General features: G+C 34.5%; 3 protein-coding genes and 1 long non-coding RNA gene across 4 annotated transcripts; 3 read left to right on the plus strand and 1 right to left on the minus strand.

The window, feature by feature from the left end:
- Nucleotides 1–2,570: 2,570 nt before the first annotated feature.
- LOC106955863 (uncharacterized) lies at nucleotides 2,571–9,078 on the plus strand. The gene is made up of 8 exons (XM_015046291.1): nucleotides 2,571–2,698; nucleotides 2,847–3,191; nucleotides 3,288–3,623; nucleotides 4,189–4,302; nucleotides 5,143–5,189; nucleotides 6,074–7,874; nucleotides 7,971–8,306; nucleotides 8,880–9,078. The coding sequence occupies exons 1-6, from the start codon at nucleotides 2,656–2,658 to the stop codon at nucleotides 6,218–6,220; spliced, it is 1,032 nt and encodes a 343-aa protein (XP_014901777.1). The 5' UTR covers nucleotides 2,571–2,655; the 3' UTR covers nucleotides 6,221–7,874; nucleotides 7,971–8,306; nucleotides 8,880–9,078.
- Nucleotides 9,079–12,350: 3,272 nt separating this feature from the next.
- LOC106955847 (uncharacterized) lies at nucleotides 12,351–13,265 on the plus strand. The gene is made up of 2 exons (XM_015046271.1): nucleotides 12,351–12,772; nucleotides 12,862–13,265. The coding sequence occupies exons 1-2, from the start codon at nucleotides 12,355–12,357 to the stop codon at nucleotides 13,263–13,265; spliced, it is 822 nt and encodes a 273-aa protein (XP_014901757.1). The 5' UTR covers nucleotides 12,351–12,354.
- Nucleotides 13,266–13,768: 503 nt separating this feature from the next.
- Nucleotides 13,769–16,195, plus strand: LOC106955864 (uncharacterized). Its single transcript, XR_001426663.1, has 3 exons — nucleotides 13,769–13,869; nucleotides 15,170–15,228; nucleotides 16,028–16,195. It is a non-coding gene; the product is annotated as an uncharacterized LOC106955864 (long non-coding RNA).
- Nucleotides 16,196–16,986: 791 nt separating this feature from the next.
- On the minus strand, nucleotides 16,987–19,841 carry LOC106955862 (uncharacterized). Its single transcript, XM_015046289.1, has 6 exons — nucleotides 19,666–19,841; nucleotides 19,099–19,428; nucleotides 18,634–19,008; nucleotides 18,388–18,498; nucleotides 18,233–18,276; nucleotides 16,987–17,757 (listed from the first exon to the last, which is right to left on the minus strand). Exons 1-6 carry the CDS (start codon nucleotides 19,706–19,708, stop codon nucleotides 17,626–17,628), a joined length of 1,035 nt encoding a protein of 344 aa, XP_014901775.1. The 5' UTR covers nucleotides 19,709–19,841; the 3' UTR covers nucleotides 16,987–17,625.
- Between the last annotated feature and the right edge of the window lie 3,010 nt (nucleotides 19,842–22,851).

The following is a 22,851-nucleotide window of genomic DNA, read 5'->3' on the forward strand; positions in this document are numbered from 1 at the left end:
TTTATCATGGTAATTCAGGGTGAGTTATTTTATATTCCAAATGAACATCCTTGTTGTACTTTTATTTAAGTGCTATTCTCCTTCAAGATACATTTACCTAATTCCAGAATAAATGAAATGTACATTATGCAGCAAAGGAAATTAGAAGATCGGACATATATCCATTATGGAGATGATAAGTTTTGGACGGGCGATGTGCCCCTATTGCATAAGCCATACTGAAGAATGGCTGATATCATTAGCGATACAGGGAAGAAGCTTTTTTGTTATCTAGCTTTGCTAGCAAAGTCGTTAGCTAGCAGCTAGCTAATAGCACAACAACAGCCTAATGTCTGTATGATAAAAATACTGAATCGATAGATAAGAACAGTTTCTCCTCACCTGGCTGTCTCCTCCCGCTCAGTAGTTCTTCAGAGAAAGGCAGACGCAGAGGCCTGTCAGTGTCTGTTGTATTTAATTACCTCTCTGGTTAAACCGCTGAAGCAGAAACTATACTTCAATGTTTTCCATCATCTGACAAGTAGCAAGTCTACTCCACTTTATTCACCAAAAGCATTTTTTGTTTAATTCACCAAAAACTGTTCTGTAACTGGAATGTTTGCTACGTTGAGCTCCAGTTAGCCGCCTTATCTCACTGCGCGAGAGACAACTGCGTCATGCGTCACGGGCAAAAGGTCAAAGGTAACAAGGTGACCGGAGGGCTTATTATGTTGTACATAAATAAATAAATAAATAAATAAATAAATAAATAAATGTTATTATGTGTCAGAAGAGGGCTTAGAAAATAATAATACCACAAAAAAAAAATTACCAAAAGGGCACTTGGGGGCAAGGAGCAAAAGGGGCAGGTGCTCAAGCACTCCCAGCCCCCACCCCCGCCGCATGTGCCTGTTTGTTACAAGTAACTATTGATGGCACATGGACAAGCGAATCAAAATAACTGGTTCCCTACTTTTTTTTTCTTTTCATAGTTCTCACTCTGAGTGAGTAATGACAGAATTCTGTTTTGATTGGTAACATGACAGTCAAGCGGATAATTCATCTGTAGGCAGCAGTGAGGAGGAAAGTGCAAAACAACCTGTAAATAAGACTGACTTCCTTAAAGGAAGCAGCGTATTTCACAAAAGTAAGTATGTCTGCTTTTGTAACAGAACAAAACAAATCAGGCAGGAAAAAGTCTTCTAAAAAAATTGCTGAGTACAAAAAGATTTAGCACACTAAATGTTCATATTTGCCAAGTTAAGCTAAAATGTGAGGCTATATTAAATTGATATTAACTACATCATGTCCCACAATAGTCTGCTGACAATATATATTTTCACAATGACAGTGTTTTGGAATGTTTTGTTTTGTGGGGTTTCTTAGGTTTCATAGATTTAGTTTTCTGTCAGATGTCAGGTTTTATTTCTTGTTTATATGTATTTAGGTTATTGGTTCTCTGTTAATGTAGCTCATGTTTTTCACCCATGTCTTCTGATCAGTTATTCCCCTCACCTGTTTCCTGCAGTATTTAAGTTTGAGGCATGTCTTTGTCTGGAGCGGGATTCTTCTGCATCTCACCTGGTGTCACCCATTTATTGCCTGATCGTGCCTGAAAAGCCAGAAATAAAACTGCAGAATGCAATGCAGCTGTTTGTCTTTTGTCTCGCCTTAATTTACCCTTTGTTCTGAAGTTGTAGAATTGAATAAATCCTAGATAAAAGCACCCCTTTAATATGTAATATTTTGCCTTTATTTGTGTTCTGGTTTGTCTAATATAATCTGAACCAGTTTTAACACAATACAGAACAATACAACTATCTTCTCCCATATTTGCCAATATGGTGTAATCAATTACTGGACATTAAAGAAGCTTTTGAGAATCATAACCTCCAAGCTTATTAGAGGAGTTAATGCTCATCGCGGTTTGTCGGCAGGGTTAATCATCTTATATGTGTCTTTTTTTGTGAAATGCCCACCAGTTTTGTTGATGTGACCAGCTGTGAACAATTTCCAGATTCTATGAAGGCAACTCCTTTAATGAAACAAGAGATTTGATGTACTGAGAGTGAACGGCCTTAAAAAGTCAGGGATTAGTTCTAAAAATTACTTTTGTAACCTTGTTAGATGTGAGTTTCTTTCTCTTTCTAAGCTCCATTTTTAAAATCAACAGCAAAAGAGCCATTGGCATATGAACATAAAGTTTATTTAGATGTCAAGAAGTTATGTTCATATAAAAAATGACATACATTTTTGCTTTGTTATGAAAATATTTGAGGTACATTATGGCAAAAATAATTAACAAGATTCTTGTAATAGGTTTATTTTCAGAGTAAATGTCAGACTACTTTGTAATCTACTGAAAATAAAATCTATTAAAATAATTTTTGATAGAAACTTGGGTAGTGCTTTAAATGTGTCTTTTAATTTTCTATCAAAATTCACAAATTGCTTAGGATGTTTTATGTTTTTTTTTTAAAAAATGTTTCACCTCAGTTTTACTAAATTCAGTCATGGATTGGCTTATTTTCCGAGGGAGTGCACTTCTAACTTTTCAACCAATCAGAACAATTTGCCCCTTGAACATATTGAAGACCTGAGACTAAACCTTCACTTAGAGAGGAAGGATTCGTCAGTGCTAGACTATTGTTTTTTTGTTTGTTTTTTGGTGCCACAATGACCAAAAGACTGTCTGCTCTGGTTGTTCTCACTATAGCTTGTAAGTACCACTTTTATTCATTTTGTTCATAATTGATAGAAAATGTAAAGAGGAATGCATTTGTTCATTTGAGTTAAGCTTTGTGAAACTAAGTGATTGGATTTATCTAACAGTTTTAATAATTATCTTGTTCTCTCTCTATTTTTAGCTCTGACTCAAACTAATGAGGTTCCTCATCAGATCCCTTTGAAAGTGGTTGATGTTGGTGGGAATGTTACTCTGCATTGTCCACGTTCAAACGAGGCAGGCGACTTCTTCTACTGGCACCGACAGCCGCTTGGACATATGCTCCAGATAGTTGTTTCATTAGTTTTAGGCAAAGAGAAATTCAGTGAACAATTTAACAATAATCGCTTTAAATTTACACCAGGAGATTCTCAGTACTCTCTTACTATTAAGGATATCATTAAAGAGGATGAAGCAACATATTTCTGTCAAAGTGGGACTGCTTATTTTCAGAGCTTTTCTACAGGAATCTACTTGGCAGTAAACGGTAAGCTCTGTTATGTTACAACATACATCTACTCTTAGGTCAGACAAGATTTACATGTAATCGTCTAACAGTTTGTTTATTTTTATTGCACTCTAGATTGTAAAAGTCGAACAGTGACTCATGTCAGACAAACTCCAGAATCAACATCAGTCAAGGAGGGAGACACAGCTAATCTCCACTGTTCTCTTCTCTCCAGCAGTAGAGAAAACACCAGTGATAATCTGTCTGATTACCATGTGTACTGGTTCAGAACTGGATTTGGAGAATCCCGTCTGAGCTTTATTTACACTCAGAAGAACAGTGATAGTAATAGTAGCCGTGTCTTCCAGCTGTCCAAAACTATACAGAACTCCTCAGATACTGGAATATATTACTGTGCTGTGGTCACATGTGGAAAGATCCTGTTTGGAGAAGGAACCAAAGTAGAGATGAGTATGTATAATCAAACAAACGCATTTTGAGGTAACGTTCAAAAAAGTGTCTTAACTGCTAAATGCTTAAATTATTAAAGGTTTCAATTAATAAACACTTCAAAATTGATTATGATTTAGAAAGACCTATTTTTTGAAAGATGATACAGTAGGTAACATTTTAAAATACAGATAGTTCATCTGAAAAGGAAAAGTTGATTATTTAGATTATCTGATGCAGACAATTTCTTGCTAAACGTCTCACAAAATTTGTTTCCAAAAACAAGTTTTTTCTTGCATCCCTGCCTATAGTAAAATTACTTCTTAATCGTACTAGAATTTGTTTTATTGGTTGAAAGTAAAAACAAAATGCTCAGGACAAATAATTTTTTACTCTTGTCTACTAATGACTTCACACCTCGCTGATATGATGTATTTATGGCTAACTTAATTTGCTTCATTTAGTTAACTGAACATTAATTTTGAACCATTTGATCTCAGAGTGTTTGAAATAACTCAGTGTAATTATTACTAATACATACAGTATACTACTAAAAGTATCTTCTTTGTCTTTTTTGTTCCTTCAGGTTCAAAATTCAATCCACCTGTTATTGTACTTAGTGTGCTGTTGGCGTGCTGTGTGACGCTAATTATTTCTCTTATTGTCTACATAAAACAAAAACGTTTTGGATATTTTAAAGGTAGGTTTGTCAAATACAGAATTCTTCCAGAAACAAATGTATATAAGATTTTGAGTTATTTCTATCAGGGTATTCAAGGTTCGTTTAAATTCAAGCATATTCAAATTCATATACTACTAGAACCATTTCAAGTGTCTTTTCAGCATGACATATGTATTAATTTCTTCTCTCCTATTTTATGAACTTGTGCAATCTTTTTGATACAATGTAAATTTTCTATTTGACAGTTAAAGCTGACATTCTTTTTCCTTTAAGAAAGGTGAATGTGATTTAGCCTGACCTGATTCTCTCTATGATAAAAACTATGATCAGAAAATCAATGGCTGCATTAGTGTTAAGTAGGTTTAGAATATTGTGAAGCTTTAGAGAAGGGAAATATTTATATTTAGAGATCTGATAGTCTTTGCAACTGAATTTGCAACCTATTTTCCTTGTGGTAGAATACATGGGTTTAGTACCTGAGTCTAATGTTGAGGGCAGCAATGTTTCACAGCGTGTGCACATATATTGCGTTTTGCTAGATAGATTTTAATTATGAACCTTCCTGTTTCATATGTATGTGTGTGTGTGCATGTGTGAGTGTGTGTGTAAGTGTGTGCCTGCATACGTGTACGCATGTCTTTTTATAATCACATTAATATAATTTGGAAAACTGAAAGAGTGATTTGCTACAGATAAAATTGTACAAAGCCAAAAAGAAAAACAGAAAAAAAAACATTAACTTGTACATTCATAGAACATTACTTTTGCGATAAATTCTGATGAATGGCTGATTTTGTACAATTTAGGGATTCTTAGTTTTAATTTTAGTGTATTCTGACAGCTTTATTTCTGCTACAGGCTCGTCTGGACAACAGAAGACATTGGGAAACCAACCAAGTGACACAGTAAGTCTGATTGCCACATTGCACCAAATTTAAAGAAGAATGCATTTATTGTAATTTTTTTCAGGACAGTTCAGGCTTTCCTGTCTGTGACAGATGATGTGTCAAATTTACAGTTAGTTAAAAATATTTAATATTTTCTTCCTAATGGTATTAAGTTGTACAATTAGTCTATATACCACAATGAGGGTATTACTGACTCATTTTGATTGTAAACTTCATCGTGAGCAAGTGTGACAGTGTTATAAAAAAAACAAAAAACTTTGGGTTACTACAGAGGATTGGTTACTGCACACCTTTGCCATTTTGTACCTTTATAGTTTTGGTTGCTTCTCACCTGATGTTTTTGGGTGTTTCCTACCTTGGGATTTGTATTGATCAAGAATCAATGATTTATAGAATGCATCCATGCTGTGCTACTGCAAAATGTTCATTATTAGTTCAATATAACATCTGGGTCATTCACTGACATTACGGATCTCAACATTACGGACTTTTTCTCATAGAAACGGATCATGGTATTTCAGATCATCTGGCCCAAACAAGGATCAGAACCAAAATAAATCAGAATGAATTGCATATTTCTGTTATGGTACAATTAAATTACAGTACATGTCCGACTGATACACTATCGCCATAATTCAACAAAATACCTAAACACACCAAAAATAAATAAATAAATAAATAAATAAATAAAAATAAAAACAGAAAAGTCACTCTATGGTGTGACTACATACATTTGAAATGGTTTGTGTGAAGTAAAGTGGAAGTAGGATTGGACAAAATGGCACTACTCAAAATGGGGGTATGAATTGATGAAGCTCGGAGTATAACATTAATAATGTACATTATTATAATAAGTAACGTAAAATAATTATTATTTGCAGGATGCTCGTGGAGATGAAGCCAATTATGTAGCTCTTAATTTTGCCACAAGGAAGACTAAAGGCGTGAAGAAGAGAACAGAATCACCACCAGAGTGTGTGTACTCAGCTGTGAGAGGAGGTCGTCCCACACTGCGTGAAACGTCTTAGAGCAGGACCTGTGTGTGTGTAGAGCTTGGACACAACATGCTTACATGACTGACAACAAATTAATATTGTGCATTTGTTGGTTTTGAAGCGCTGCAGATTTTACTACTAAAATGTTGCAAACCATGCTTTCTGCAAACTTTTTCTCATAGAATTGGATGATGGCATAAAAAAACAACTGTTGTATAAAAATTGTTGACAAAAAGATTTAACATTGTTCAATAGTGCACTGTGAAAACATTGCATGTTTCTATCAACAATAAAGTATTTCCCAGGCAACCTGCAACAACCTTATTACATCATCCATCCATCCATCCATCCATCCACCCCCAGGAGGGTCTCCATGTGACATTAGACGTCTTTATGATATTTGAGTTATTCTCTAATTATACTATATGATACTACCCAGTGACCAACCCTCAGGATTTCTCCATGTTCACTCGTATGTTTTGAGATGAACCCGGTGGTCCATTTCCTTTGCTCTTCTTCCCCAACTCTGTCGCCAAGCCCTTCATTGAGCTGCGTATTTGGAAGAACCCTTCAAACACAAAACATAGCTCCTGGCCAAGTAAACCTTTTCCCTTTTCACTATCTGCTCAACCCCATTCCTCTGCCAACAACTCAAATGAAATAGAAGTTTTCAGGTTTTTCTCAAGTCTGAACCCAACAATTCCATGATGAATCTTTACCTGAACCTCTTTAATCTTTGGTTAAACTTTATATTGATCTTAAGAATTTACCAGTTTCACTTTCAGTGTTCAATGTAAGGATAAATCAATCTTCTTTTCAGTATCAATTAATCTAAATACTACATGCTATCACTTTACAATTTAACAACTCATCTTTCAGTTTTATTTAGACAGAAAATCACATTGTGTTGAGAAACTGTAACAGTTAAAAACTAAACCTGCACATAAAATCATTATCAACCACCATATTCAATTGGTATTTGAATAAAGAGCATTATAACGCTGATCATTAAGGGATGTTTGAGAAACCCAGGTAGGCTGTAACAAAATGTAGACATTGTATCAGAGGGACATTAGAGGGAGTGCACACTCTACTTTTCAGCCAATCACAACAATTTTCACTCTACAGACTTTGAAGATATTGTGAGTAAACCGTCATTTGGGTAGCAAGGTGTCAGTTCTGCAAAATGCATTTTGCCACAATGATTAGAAAACTGTCTGCTTTGATTCTTCTGACTGCAGCATGTAAGTATACAGCCTTACATAAAATAGTTCAATAAATTAAACTATTAATAGTAGAGTAGAGTGTCTCATTACTAATTTAAAAAATTCTCTGTTTTTAGCTCTGACTCAAACTATTGAGGTTCCTCATCAGATCCCTTTGAAAGTGGTTGATGTTGGTGGGAATGTTACTCTGCATTGTCCACGTTCAAACGAGGCAGGCGACTTCTTCTACTGGCACCGACAGCCGCTTGGACATATGCTCCAGATAGTTGTTTCATTAGTTTTAGGCAAAGAGAAATTCAGTGAACAATTTAACAACAATCGCTTTAAATTTACACCAGGAGATTCTCAGTACTCTCTTACTATCAAGGATATCATTAAAGAGGATGAAGCAACATATTTCTGTCAAAGTGGGACTGCTTATTTTCAGAGCTTTTCTACAGGAATCTACTTGGCCGTAAATGGTAAGCTCTATTATTTTACGTCAAACTGATCATTTCATGTCAGACAAGATTTACATGTAATCGTCTAACAATATGTTTATTTTTATTGCACTCTAGATTGCAAAAGTCGATCAGTGACTCATGTCAGACAAACTCCAGAATCAACATCAGTCCAGGAGGGAGACACAGCTAATCTCCACTGTTCTCTTCTCTCCAGCAGTAGAGAAAACACCAGTGATAATCTGTCTGATTACCATGTGTACTGGTTCAGAACTGGATTTGGAGAATCCCATCTGAGCTTTATTTACACTCAGAAGAACAGTGATAGTAATAGTAGCCGTGTCTTCCAGCTGTCCAAAACTATACAGACGTCATCAGATACTGGAATATATTACTGCGCTGTGGTCACCTGTGGAAAGATCCTGTTTGGAGAAGGAACCAAAGTAGAGACAAGTATGTGTAATAAATTAGATGCACTTTGAAGCACTAACTGGGTTGTTTGGTTACAGTTTCATTCTGTTCTAGATATCAAGTCGGGCTGAGGACTGAGACAGCTGTCAACCAAGATAAACTAATATTAAAATTGGTTAATTGTTTTTGCTTTTGAAAATAAATTACTTTTTTATATTTAATTTCTTCATCACTTTGAATTCTGTGATGTGCAGTATGAGGAAAAAAAAGTATAATCACACACCATTTTATATGTAGATTTTTATAGATTAATAGTTAGCATAATCTTAGTAATAAAATCTGTTTAATTTACCAAATATGTATTTATTGACAATTCCTTATGCAAGTAAATTTGCTTGTCAGAAACACATTTAATAATTGAATTTAAGGGTTAGGGGGTCAGCTGGAACATCTCGCCCCTTGGCTAAATCTAATGGACCCCAGCTGGAGTGGGTCGCTGTTCAGACAGCAGCGTGCCTTCACTGATATGTTATCTGTTAACATATCAGATGTTAATAAATAACATCTGATATGTATTAATTTCTTTAATAATTTTTTTTTAATCTCTTTTGCAAGGTAAACGTGTGGAACCTGTTCTCATTGTCTTGGGTGTGCTGTTGGGTATTTGTGTGATTGTGATTTCAATTCTTATATTCTCCAGAGATTAAAGGTAAGATTGTTCTGTTATTTATAAACAGTTTTTAGTTTATTACAAAACCTTTAATTTATGCTGGTAGAATATCACAAAACATCTGCTGAATTCTTTAAGAATTAGTAAAAAAATAAAATAAGAAATAAAAAAGATAAATAAAAACATTTGAGTTTACCTAAAGTTAGAATATTTCTACTTTTATATCTTTTACTAATTTCATCAGCTAACATGACACGTTAGTAACACAAGCATGTTCACACTCAAGTGTATTCATTTGCTTACACAAAATTTGCAATTCTTTTTTTGCAATATTTAGAAAATTCCCATTTAGCCATATGAAATATATTCCATATTATTTGGTCTCCAGTTCTGATATTTCTTGAAACAATTGTTTTAAGGATCCAAATAGGAACCTGGTGACTGAGTTTTTCTACACTGCAAGAAGAAAGAAAAGAGGCCATTATCGTCTATCAACAAGTACTGACTGGAATTTTTGAGAAGAGAATATCTGTCCTTCTACATGTACAAAATACTCAAAACATTTCCTGTGAGCTTTCTTTGTGTTCAGCTTTGTAAAAAAGACAACAGGAACTTTGTGCTCTAAATTTTGCAAGATGTTGTTTTTAGGTATGAGACACACTCTCTCTCTCTTTCTGAATTATTTCATTTTTAACAAGCAAATACAGTTGAAAAGGCATTTATCTGAAGTTTTTTTATATATATATTTATATAATATAAAGTTAAATATTTGTTCATCCTACTTTTATGTTGAAATGGTGGAATGCATGTAAAACATATTGAAATGGGATACATATTAGGTATCTTTTTAGTAGTAGCAGTTCCAGCTTGTCAGTTTCTTAATTCACAATGCAAACAGTAGTTCAAACATGGTATATACATAATTAAGCATTTTAAAACTACAAAATATGTAAAACCATGCACACCAAACAGGTTGTGATTCCTAATTGACATGAAATTGACAAATATCTCTGCAACCAGTTCAACTTAAATATTTGTCACTCCATAAAAGCAAAGAAAATGTCAAATTAGCTAGTTTTACAATCCCGTCACATATTATTAGGACCTTATTATATACATTGTGCACATTAGAAGTAAGATAGTAGACTTTAGTGCCATGGTGCATAAATGAAAATGTACCCTGGAACTACCGCCTTGTTTTCCTTCTGCTGCACTTTATGACTACTAGATCATCTTGTGCTTTAAATCCAATGTGTTGAACATAGACTGAGCGCCCCCTGTTGGTCAAACTATTTCTGAACGGTCTGCTTTTCCTGAGTGTCGTAAAATGGCTATACAAGTTAGATGTATTTCTATAATTATTATTATTAAATTAGTCAAGGAAAGTACATTGCTTTCCTCAAAGCATTTTCTGAAATGTTTGATTTATGTAATTTTCTCATGGTTGGTTGATTTATTGTTGTGTTGTTTCTATCTTGTTGCCACAATGTCTTTGAGTGTTTTGGAAGATGCTTTAATTAAAATGTATCATTATGATTATTATTATTCTGTAACAGCCTTTGACATCCAACATTAAAGAAGAGAGTCTCTGACGAACAGTTTTTGTTTTCCTTTTGTGACATTCAGGTTACCATTTGTTTCTTCTGAACATTTTCTAGCACCTTGAAAATTACACACAACAAAAACACTGTAAAAAAATTGCAATGTTCAATGAACACTGAAACCTACTACGATGCCATGATACTGTATTGTGGAGTAGCTTGGTTTAGCTGGAAATTAAATTATGTTAACCCGTTTTTTCTCAAAGCCACATCATCACTCCTCCACACTGTAGAGATAAAACCGACTGAATTAGGACCTTCATATATTTACATTTGACCAACATCTGCTCCTCTCCAGAGGGTGGAACTAATAAAGGATGCAGGTGTTTGTTTTAAAGCTCTCACTTAATATGGTAAGTTTATTTTAATAGAAATGCTATCTTTTATATGATTAAAGTGAAACTAAATCCAATGTAACACCATAACTCCAGCAGCCCTCATTTTGAAAAATTTCACCAAAGTGAAGAGACAGTTTTGGACAAGTGTGGAGATGAGCAGTGGAGTTGTGGTCAGGATGAGGGAAAGCACTGTTGCCAAGTAATCTACTTTGTTGCTATATTTATCAACTTTTCAGTTCCTATTAATGACTTTTTTTATTTTCATAAAATAGACTAGTGACTTTTGTGAAAGCACCAATTGCTCTGTACCAACTGTCTTGATTGAGCAAAATGTTCTGGTTTGAGCCCCTGCTGCACCCACCGCTTCCTAAGCACTGTAGTCAGTCTCACAGTTGTTCTGCAGTATGCACTCCCTACAATCAGAGAACCATTCCATTCTGTGTCCACATTGCAAATGAATCATGCATGTGCTAAGTTGAAAAACACTATCGATCATCAGTATGCGTGTTAGATGATGTGATACTCTATGTTCTAAAATAGTGGGATCACAAAAATAGTGAATGAGAGCACCCCAACATGGAGCCTTGAGGAACCTCACGTGTCATATTTGCCTTGGTTTGTGTTCTGGTTTGTATAATATGATCTGAACAAGTTTTAATATAGTACCAACCAATATCAGAACCTTGTGATGAAATGCTGTATATTAATGCAGCAGTTGGAAAACCATAAGCTCTGCTTTAGAGAAGCTGACCCTCATCATGGTCCGATCGCAGGGTTAATCATCTTAAAAGTGTGAAGTTTGTTTTTCACAAAATGGCCACCAGTTTTGTTCATTTGACCAACTGTGAGCAACATCCCTCCAGGTGCCATGAAGGCAACAACTTGGAACAAAAGATTAGATGTATTAGAAGTGAAGTGCCTTAGAAAAGAATGAACATTTTTCACCCTTTCTAGATGAGTCACATCCTCCTTTTAAGCTTTTAAAAATAAATACCAAACAGCCACCACCATTACTTATATATGTGCTAAGAGGTTTATTTTCAGTGTAAACTTCTATATATATTTAACATAATTATTTATGAAAATGCGGGCAGTGCCTTTATTTCTCTTTTTGTTTTCTATCAAAAATAACAAAATCTCTAAAGATGTTCATATTATCTGAAAATTCTTTCCCCTCTGTTTACTTTATTCAATTATAGATTGGCTTATTTTTGAAGGGAGTGCACTTCTATCTTTTTAGCCAATCAGAACTATTTGTCCTTTGAACACATTGAAGATCATGAGGCTAAAACTTCATTTAGTGAGGAAGTAATCAGTTGTGTTAGACTGGTGTGTTTCTTTTTGTACGTTTTGTTTGTTTATTTATCACAATGGCCAAAATACTATCTGCTCTGTTTTTTCTCGCTATATCTTGTAAGTACTGCCTTTATTGAGTATGTTCATATTTATTAGATCACAAATGTGGAGGAGTTTCCTTTTCAATGCAGCTAAGCATTGTAAAGTTATCCAGTGGGCTTTATTTAACATTTGTAATCATCTTCATTCTTTTTTCAGCCCTGAGTCAAACTAATGACATTCCTCATCAGATTCCTTTGGAAGTGGTTGAAGTTGGTGGGAATGTTACTCTGCATTGTCCACTTTCAAAGACGGAGCGCAAATTCTTCTACTGGTACAAGCAGCCGCTTGGACATATGCTCCAGACAGTTTCTTCAGGAAGCTTGACTGAACAAAAACTCAGTGAACAATTTAACAACAATCGCTTTAATTTATCAGCGGGGGATTCTCAGTGCTCTCTGACTATCAAGAATATCAGTAAAGAGGATGAAGCAACATATTTCTGTCAAGGTGGGACTGCTTATTTTCAGCGTTTTGCTGCAGGGATGTACTTGGCCGTAAACGGTAAGCTCTGTTATTATTCAAAGAGATCAGACAAGATTTTCAGGTAATAGTCTTTATTAACAATCTATTTATTTTTTACTGAATCCTAGATCATAACAGTCCAACACTGACTCATGTCAAACAAACCCCAGAGACAACATCAGTCCAGGACGGGGACACAGTTAATCTCCGCTGTTCTCTTCTGTCCAGCACTTCTGTAAACTCTGGTCAATGTCCAGCTAAAAACAATGTGTACTGGTTCAGAGTCGGATTCGGAGCCTCCCATTCAAGCTTTATTTACACTAACAAAAGCAGCTGTGATGCTCAGCAAAGGAGCTGTGACTACCAGCTGTCAAAAACTATACAGACGTCCTCAGATACTGGAATATATTACTGCGCTGTGCTCACATGTGGGAAGATCCTGTTTGGAAAAGGAACTAAAGTAGAGACGAGTATGTATAATAAATTCTATTTCTTTTTCAAAAAGTACTGTTTTCATAGTGAGACTACATAACACTTATGTTACGTACAAATTATTGATCGTCAGTCAATAAATAGCTAAAAGTTGTTTTATGAAAATGCAAATTTTCTTTGAAATAGATATAGAGTATATAACATTTTGGTGTTTACCATTAATATCGTTCATCTGAAACAAACAAAAAAGCACAAGTTGATTATTTAGATTATCGGGAGCTGAAACTTTTTTTTACTGAATTGTTTTTTCTCAACCATGTTTCTGCTGGGTCAAACTAAATTAGCTTTATTTGGTTTAAAACAAACACCAAGTACCTAGGACAAATACACAATTTTCCTTTTTTATTCATTTCATAATTTCACACTTAACCAATATGATGTATTTATATCCAGCTTAACTTACTCAACTTACTTAATTACTGAACATTAAACATGAACCATTTGATCTCAGTGTTTGTAGTAACTCGCTGTCATTCTTATTAATCAATACACAACTAAAAGTCTCTTCTTTGACTTTTTTGTTCCCTCAGGTTCACATCTCAGTCCACCTGTTCTTGTACTTAGTGTGCTGTTGGCGTGCTGCGTGACTCTAATCGTTGCTCTTATTGTCTACATAAAACTAACAGTTGTTGGACATTGTGAAGGTGGGTTTGACATACAGAACTGTTCCAAAGTTAAGGGTACACGAGATCTTCAATTATTTTTTGTTTACATTTAAACATATACAAATGTATGCTATCACATCTATTTCAAGCTTTTACTCAGCACTCTATGATAAATTATGCATGAATTTCTTCTTTCCTATTTTGATAGGTTCTGCAAAGATTCTCACAGTTATAGCTGAACAACGTATTTTTCCTTTAAGAAACGCAACTGTAGTGGATCAGGTTTAGCATGAGTTTCTAATTCTTTCTAATTCCTACTTTTTTCTCTTTGATATAAGTAGAAAATCAGCAGGTTCTAAGTGTTAAATGTGTACAGAATATTTGTAAAATTTTAGAGAAGGGAAACATTTGAATTTACAAGTATGATAGACTTAGTAACTGAATTTGCAACTGAAAATGAACTATTTATTTGACGGTTCAACACAGACTGAGGTTTTGTACTGCAATCTATTGAAAGCAGCAATGTTTGACAGCACATCCATTGCATTTGGCTAAAGGTACCTGTTGAAATAAATTCTCCTGGGTTTTATAAATTATGATCCTTCCTGTTTCATGGCAAAAGATGGATTTTAGACCACATCTGTTGCATCTAAAAACCAGTTGTACATTTTAATAAAAAAAATTCATTCTTCCTTTGGTGCACATGTATATATTGCTTAAATGCCACGGTTTCATTTATATGTTCCTCTGCACTTGTAAATATAGATCTAGCATAATGTGGTTTTCATGAATCATTCATAGCACATGTAAAGATCTAGTTTTAGCATTCAACAATGTAAGCCAGCGACTACTGGAGCAGTCCAAAATAGCTTCAGCTCAATCTTGTACTTACATATACATACATAAGAAAGGACAATAATAATTTTATCTATATCTATATATCTACCTCTATTTGTCCAGACAGATAAGGATAGATGGTAAAAGAAGAATGGTAACTACATTTAGATTTCAGCATGTATTCCTCTGTTTTGTTGTGGTGTGGTTCTTGTGTTGTTTTTAAATAGAGAAATATGTGAGAAACTATTGTTGCAGCTAAAATCATGCAAATATGCATATAATATACATATAGAAAAACCACCATTCATTCAGTTTATTACAAAAGTTTATTGTATTATTTTTTTTTTTTTGCATTAAAAGCAGTTGTCTTCTTTTATTATAAAAACAGAATTCTGATTTTGCAATAAATCCTACAATGCCAGTTTAGTAATAAAAGGCAGATTTTGCACATATATAAGTTTTAACTTCAGCTTTTCCTGACAGCTTTACGTTTTGTTGACAGGGGCCGATACAGGGCCATCAGGACGACGCAAGTCATCGAGGAACCAGGCAACAGACACAGTAAGTCTCTTATTGCCACATCGCACCAAATAAAAAAAAAACAAAAAACATTTACTGTCATTTTTCCAGATTCAGCAGAATTCTCACATCCCTGTCTGGTACAGCTGGCTTGTCAAATTTACAGCTATTATAAAATATTTTACATTTTCTTTATAATTGTTGGGTAACTTTCTAATTACCGAACAATTAAGGCATATATTATTGATTGATTTTAATTGTAAACTTTATGGTGAGCTAGTGAGATGGGATTATAAATAACAATGAATGAATGAAAGTACAGAAAATTGGTTTGCACGTATTTGTCATTTTGTACCTTCACAGTTCTAGTTGTTTTTAATTGTAGTTGTTATTAAACAGTTTTGTTCACCGTGCGTTGATTTGCATCGACCAAGCAAGAGTTTGTTCCTGTTAAAGATCAGTGATTTCTATAATGTACTCTGCTCTGCTTCTACAAAATGTGCATTTATTAGTTCAATAAATAACATCCAAGTAATTTACTTTTGCTTTAATATGGTACTATGGTAGAAGATATTATGTACCATCTAGATATTATGATACATCCAGATGATATTTCAAGCCATCAAGCCCAAACAGAGATCAGAACAAAAAAAAATGTTAAATGAATTAAATAATATGTTAGATTGGTTGAAAAGCAGTTGTAGCAAAACTAACGCAAAAGACATAGGAAAAGACAAAATGGCAATACCCAATTTAAGGGTATGAATTGACGAAGTTTGAAAACTTACCTGTAGCCAGACGTGCACATTAATAGTAAATAATATTAAATTATTATTTGCAGGGCGCTCGTGGAGATGAAGCCAATTATGTAGCTCTTAATTTCGCCACAAGGAAGACAAAAGGCGTGAAGAAGAGGATAGAATCACCACCAGAGTGTGTGTACTCAGGTGTGAGAGGAGGTCATCCCACACTGCATGAAATGTCTTAGAGCAGGACCTGTGTGTGTGTAGAGCTTGGACACAACATGCTTGCAATGTGAATTTGTTGGTTTTGAAGTTTTGTAGATTTGACTATTTAAGTTTTGCTTTTTGCAAACATTTCTTATATGTTTAAATATAAAATGTCTTTGTACAGAAATGTTCACAATAAAGGGTTCACAATAAAATCGAGTCATTTGTACTTTTTACTGTAAAATATAAAATATGTAAATTTTGGCATACATTTAAAAAGATCCTTTGTTTTTCACTACAAAGTGATAGTTGATGTGTTTGTGTGAACAATCGTATTTTACCCATTTCCCATAGTATAGTAATTATGTTGTCAAACCCCAAAATGGGTAATATTGTGCATGAAAACTTGCAGTGGTAACTGTTCAAAAATCCTTTGGGTATTACTGGAATATTTGAAAATAGATCAGTTGCATCTTGTATGAATCTGTTGTTAAATCTCCTCAGACCAATAACACACTAAATAAAAAACATCATTCATGCATTTACATCTTTATATTATTGTTTAATATTATCAGATGCAAGTAAAAACAAATATATTCTATTTTTCTATAGAGAAGTTGGGGAAAGAACCTAAGGTGTCATGCTGGGCTTTGCCGATCCTGATTTTATGCACTGAACTTTTTGATAAGAGGGACATTTTTTTAATATATTGGATAAAATGTCTGAAAAAGCTGGACATAAATTACAAATATCTTTTGTTTATTAAAATTTAATTCCAAATACAATCAGTCAGTGTAAATAGTAACCTTAGTGTATATGGTTCATTCAATGCATAAAAAAGTAACATGCAAACTTTGATAAAATTTTATTTTAACACTTTAATGACACACAGGGAGCAGAAGCTTTCTTCTTTATGGTTTCACTTTACTAAATCTGAAAAACAACCAACCAAAAAAAAAAAAAACATGAAGACAAGTCAGGAAACAGGGCTATCAGTATCTGATCCATTTACTTGCTACTTTCACAATTGGCTCATTCTCCTCTATCAGTTTTATAAGAATGGATCTTTTAAAATATTCAGTTTGAGACTGCCTTGATTTCAAAAGCTAACTCTGCTCGCCTTAACAGATCAGTATTTTAATCAGACTAGTACAATGTGTATTTAAGTGTTTTGATGTGTTTTACTTAATTTATTTTATATTTAAAATTTCATTACGTAGAGCTATACTTCATGTGGCACAATTGCTATATTGGGCTCCCCGTATTCAGAGGCTGCAGACACTGATGCGGTCGTCCTCCTTTCCCCTGTCCTGTCAGATTGCTGTGAAATAAAGGCCACTACTGCCAGAAAAAGGTTTTTAAAAAACAAAAGACAGCACTGAAAGTTAGTGGTATTAATGGTCACGAGAGATAGTAGGGCTGTATAGGGCCTCCTGCTCCACCTATGTGCTTCATGGTGACTAAAAAGAGGCTCAGCATTGACTTGTTATTACAGTCCGAATGGTTTTAGAGAACCATAGATCTTCTCCTTCTTTACTGCTTTTGCATCTTTTCCTTCTTGACTTGTATTTTTTATTATTCTAAAGATGGCAGTAGAGTAAATCAGTGTGTCCTCTTCTCTCTGTAAAAAAATCACCACTTTTTCATTTCAGTGATAGATTTAAATAGTGCCATTTATTCAACTTTATAGAATTCACACCAATAACCGATACATCATATCTTGAAACAGATGGACAGACATAAAACCAATGAAACTACTAAAGACACACACATTAGTAGTGATCATTTTAATAATATCATTGTGAAGATTAAAAAGTTATTTAAATTTCACTCTAAAAAAAAAAAAAGGTCCAACCAAGGACTAGGTTTGCAAATTAGACTGTGCCTAGAAAACCGATGTACAAAACGATGGTTACTCTGTTGTTAACATGCAACATTGTTTAATGTGCTGTCCTTGATTAAATACATTTGAACTGAGCTGACAAGGCACAAATTAGTGAATTGTTATGAATCAGCGGAAACCCAAATCATATAGTTTAGCAAGGAAACGGATATAAGTATGTCAGTAAATAATATATGTTTTTTGAAAATATTACCTTTAGTTTCTGCTTTTCAACCTTTCCTTGTGGACAATTATCAGCTGTAAAATACAAGAGGAAAATTCACAGGTAAAATAAAAATATAATAAACAAATACCAAAGCTTTATTACAATACTTTCAAATTTAGTCGTGAAAATGTATGCTGTCTTACCGTTCCAGAAATCCCCTTTTGTCCTGATGATGGTAATAACAATGGCAAGCCCACTTACAGCCACAAGAGAACAACTCAGAAGCAGGCCATAATTTGGCCATCTGTAGCCATCTTACACATAAAAATATAACCCGTAAAAACGACTTTTATTTAACAGTGATTGAAAACAATTATGTAATACATACATAAATATATATATATAATCCACAGAAATTAATTTGAGTTTATTAACTATCATACTCTTACCTTTGACTTCAATTTCAAGTTTGGTTCCATTTCCAAATATAATCTCCCCACACACGGCCAGCGCACAGTAGTAAGTCCCACTGTCATCAGAGCTGACGTTCTTTGAGAAGTGATAAACACAACTTTTTGAATCTGATGATGTGTCAGGGTTCTTGTCACAATTGTAAGGTGCATTTTCATTTGTGTAGATGATGCTTCCAAGGAAAGTGTCTTTTCTGACTCCAAACCAGGACACCCTGCGTTCACTTGGACAGGATCCTTTCTGGGAATGAGGTAGGACTGAACACTGGAGGGTAACAGAGTCCCCAGGCTGAAGTGGGGCAGATACTGTTGGCCACTGAACAACACTGTAGTTTGATGATCTTGTATTTACGTCTAGAAAATGTGAGAGTAAAAATAAGTTGAGAAATTGTTTGAGAAATTGCCTCTTTCAGACATGCAATGAATCTTATAAAAATGCATTACCTTTCAAAGACAAATAAGTCCCAGACCACTCATCTGTATTCCAGGTAGATACCGCACAGTGATACAGGGCTTCATCTTCTTCAAAAGTTTTGAGGATAGTTAACGTGCTCGTGAATGTGGTATAGTTTGCAGCAAACCGTGAGGAAGAAAACCCTTGCTCAAATATTGGGTGGGTAGTTGCCTTCATCAGGGTTGTTATCAATCTTAGAGTATCTCCATTACTCTGTTTGTACCACTTTACTCGAGTGTTACTGTAGTCCGAATTAGAAAGCCAACAAGTAAAGGTTACAGGTTCACCTAGTTGGCCTGTGGTCACTGAAATCAGTGAATCTGCATAATGTAAAAATAACTATCGTTAATAATGGGTAAAAACAGTTTTCATTGCAAATTTATCCCCGTACATGTGACAATATTTCAGCAGAAAAGTTTTCTATACTCAAAGACCATCTCATAAATGAGACATAAATGGGACAACAAAATATTCTACATAAAAACATAAGCTTAAAATGCTGTTTTTGCATTAAAACGAAGAGAAAATTTTAGCCGAATAGCGTGAATAGTACTTACCTCCTTGATCAAGAAAAATCAAAACAATCCACATGTGCATCATCCTGATGGAGTGAGATTTGTTTGTGGTTGGTGGTGGATGTGTTATGTCCAACTGCCTGATGAACCCGCCCGATAGCCGATTTTATAACTTCATTTCCTGTCATGCTGGCGCCTTCTGCATGTCAGCTTTTTGAGGTTTTGTAGTCTGTTTTAAAATGGGTCAAAACAACCATATCTATTTTTTTGTAAGATCCTTTAACAATTGGATGACACACTAGTTTAAAATAATTTCAGAAAAACTGAAAAAACTGCCCCTTTCACGTTGGACATAAAGAATTAACTTTTTTATTAAAAAAAAGAAAGAAAGAAAAGAAAATGCATTTGCATTTGCTTTTGCCATTGAAAACATTGCAATTGCACAGATTTTATTTCTTAATATAAAGCTAACATGTCTATTAGAATTAATTTTTTTATTTAATCTTCTGAGATCAAAAGTCAGAATTAGTTTTTTCTCTTGTTTTGTTTTGCGGCTCTAGTTCTCTTTCGTAGACTATGAAGTATTGTGCTGCCGGTTAAAATGTCATTGGCATTTTTGTTTAATTGGTGTTTTATGACATGATGCCATTGAAAAATAACTCCCCTGTAAAAGTTCCATATATTTGTCTGTAATTTTTCTTCATATGCATTTGTAGCATATAAAATGTAAATACCAGATGAGCCTACCTGTCAATGTATCTTAACTTGAAAAAATAAAATAAAATCACAGTGCATTAGCATCACAGGAATTTAAAACCCACAACGGTTAGAGAATCTGTGAAATTATGCTTTGCAGGTGCTTTTCTCACCACAGGATCCTGGATGCTTTAAACCGTAGTCGGAACTTATGGTATAATTAGGTGTGATAGTAATTTTCCAACCCTTACAGGGCAGTAGAACGTAATTCCCCCAATCAGTCAGTTGCTCTTTTAATTTATAAAAACAATATACATTGAAATGGTGGATTGATGGCAAGTAACATATTCGGTTCTGACACAGTTAAACACAAACAACATAATATACACACACATGCTCTGCATATGGACAAATCAGTACACGAGTACATGAAAGTAGCATTGGAGGAATCGAAGCTCCCCACTTCAGTTCCCCACTTATGAACCCATGTAACATTTCTTCGTGGGGATAAATGACAAAATAGCACCCTATGTGATAGCAACTGAAGAGTGAAACTATTTCCTTTGTAAAACTGCTCAGCCTCTTCCCTCCCCCCCCCCAAAAAAGCAAGTGCAAAAGTTACAACACGTTTTGTCTCTTTCCAAGAAACACTTTTCAACCGTTATTTCCTGACATCAAAAAGAAACGGCCACTCTCATACTGAAAACACAACTACTTTAATATTTTGCCTCACTTGAGAGTCTTTTTGCAAGTTTAATTTATAACAGTAAGGGTTCTTATGGATGCATTAAGACAAAATTTTCCAGATTCTTTCTCGGGTTAGCTTCTTGAACATATATGCCAACACAAGCTGATATTGAGAACGAGATATTACTCTTTATACTCACCAGCCAATTCACTAGGTGCACCTGTTTAATTGCTTTCTAAACAGCATTTAAATGAATCACTCAATAACATGGCAGTAATCAGCCAATCCCTTTATTGGAGCAAAATAATTATGCTCAAGTAATATGCGCTTACTTGAGCATCATTTTTGGGTCCTCTCTGCAGGTATCCTCATCCCACGTATCCAGATGAGGATTCCTGCATGCCATGCAGCCAGCTTGCTGAAGTTCAACTGTTAAACCATAGTGCTGTTCTGAGTATTGCAGGAACTACTGATCTACTGTGGTTTTCACACTCAACTCATCTATTGGGTTTGCTAAGAATGGACAAAAAAAAAAAGAAACAAGGTATGTAGAATACCTCTTCTTGACACACAACAAGCCAAACACTCAACCAAGATGAGTGACAGCAGTAGAGGACCATAAAGAGTGCTATTCCTGTCAGCTTAAGACAAGAACCGGAGGCTTCGGTTGACACAGGCTCAACACAAACTGAACCCACAGCACTTTAAAAAAAATGTTCCCTGATTGAATGAGCTGTGATATTTGATAAGAGTTTCAGATTTCATCATAAATTACACAAAGGTATGGATCCATTCTTATTTGTATCAACAGTTCAGGCTGCTTCTGGTGGCCAAATGGTTTGGGAAATAAACTTTTGTTTAACTTTTTTTGTGAAAACTTGAACCTGTTGCACCAACTAAACGCCATAAATTTAAACAATGGAGCCTACCTGAATAGGGATACTTACTGTCTCCTGTTTCCTATGATCACAGTGTGCACTTCTTCTGATGGCTGCTATCAGCAGTATGATGCACCATGAGACAAGGTTCAAAGCCTCTCAAACTCGTTTAATGAACTTGCTTATTATTTTCTCACAGTAGTAAAAAGTAGTCATCAGTTCCAAATCCACTGAAAATATTGAGGGGGATATTCACATCATGTATTTACAGCTAAGCAATCTGCAGCAACTGCATGATGCTGTTATCCAAATAAGTAAGAAAAATCAGTGATTATAAGTGTATGATGAGAAATTATATTTTTAAAACACTTTTCTCTTGTTCAGATGAATCAGTCATTATGTGAGCATCATGCTGATGACTTCTTTGGGAAAGTGCCTTTAAAGAGCTTAAAATAGCGCTTGAACACTGGATTGACATGATTGCAGTCTTTTAATAAACATGGCTTCGTCTACCTCTTCTCAACCAGGTGGTTTCTATGTGTTCTAGCAGTTTTTCTTACCTCCTGTGGTTGTCTTCATATTTATTCTCCTCCAAATCTGGAATGGACAGTTAATGGTTTTTGTTGCCATTAACTGTCAGTTTGTTTCTTCTCACCAGTTATAACATTGACAAATTGTTTATTATTAAAGGCAATAATCCACCTCGGAGTTTCAAAGCAATTTAAAGTTACCGTAATGTTTATTTATTTATTTTTTAACTTAAATGTTAAGGAACAGGCCTTAAAATGTGCTCTATAAAACAGACAAAAATACCATGTATTACCAGAACCAACACAACATGCAATTTTTCTTTTTTTACATGTCAACTTTTCTAGGTTCAAGAATAAACTTATTTGTACTATGCAGTAAGGCAAGAAATAGTAGTCACATCAAAAACACTTGCAAACAAGAAATACTCAGACAGCA

The sequence above is a fragment of the Poecilia latipinna genome, unplaced genomic scaffold (assembly GCF_001443285.1).
Source record: "Poecilia latipinna isolate Pla-1442-1.1 unplaced genomic scaffold, P_latipinna-1.0 Scaffold771, whole genome shotgun sequence".
Lineage (NCBI taxonomy): Eukaryota > Metazoa > Chordata > Actinopteri > Cyprinodontiformes > Poeciliidae > Poecilia > Poecilia latipinna.

Bases quoted from the DNA above. Each gene is read 5' to 3' on its own strand.
- LOC106955863 (XM_015046291.1), top strand. From the start codon at position 2,656: ATGACCAAAAGACTGTCTGCTCTGGTTGTTCTCACTATAGCTT. The intron at 3,624-4,188 runs GTATGTATAATC...TTGTTCCTTCAG, and splicing joins AGGAACCAAAGTAGAGATGA to GTTCAAAATTCAATCCACCT. The intron at 4,303-5,142 runs GTAGGTTTGTCA...TTTCTGCTACAG, and splicing joins ACGTTTTGGATATTTTAAAG to GCTCGTCTGGACAACAGAAG.
- LOC106955847 (XM_015046271.1), top strand. From the start codon at position 12,355: ATGCAGCTAAGCATTGTAAAGTTATCCAGTGGGCTTTATTTAACATTT. The intron at 12,773-12,861 runs GTAAGCTCTGTT...ACTGAATCCTAG, and splicing joins GATGTACTTGGCCGTAAACG to ATCATAACAGTCCAACACTG.
- LOC106955862 (XM_015046289.1), bottom strand. From the start codon at position 19,708: ATGATGCACATGTGGATTGTTTTGATTTTTCTTGATCAAGGAG. The intron at 19,429-19,665 runs GTAAGTACTATT...TACATTATGCAG, and splicing joins GATTTTTCTTGATCAAGGAG to ATTCACTGATTTCAGTGACC. The intron at 17,758-18,232 runs GTAATATTTTCA...ATTTTTTTACAG, and splicing joins TTGAAAAGCAGAAACTAAAG to AGAGAAGAGGACACACTGAT.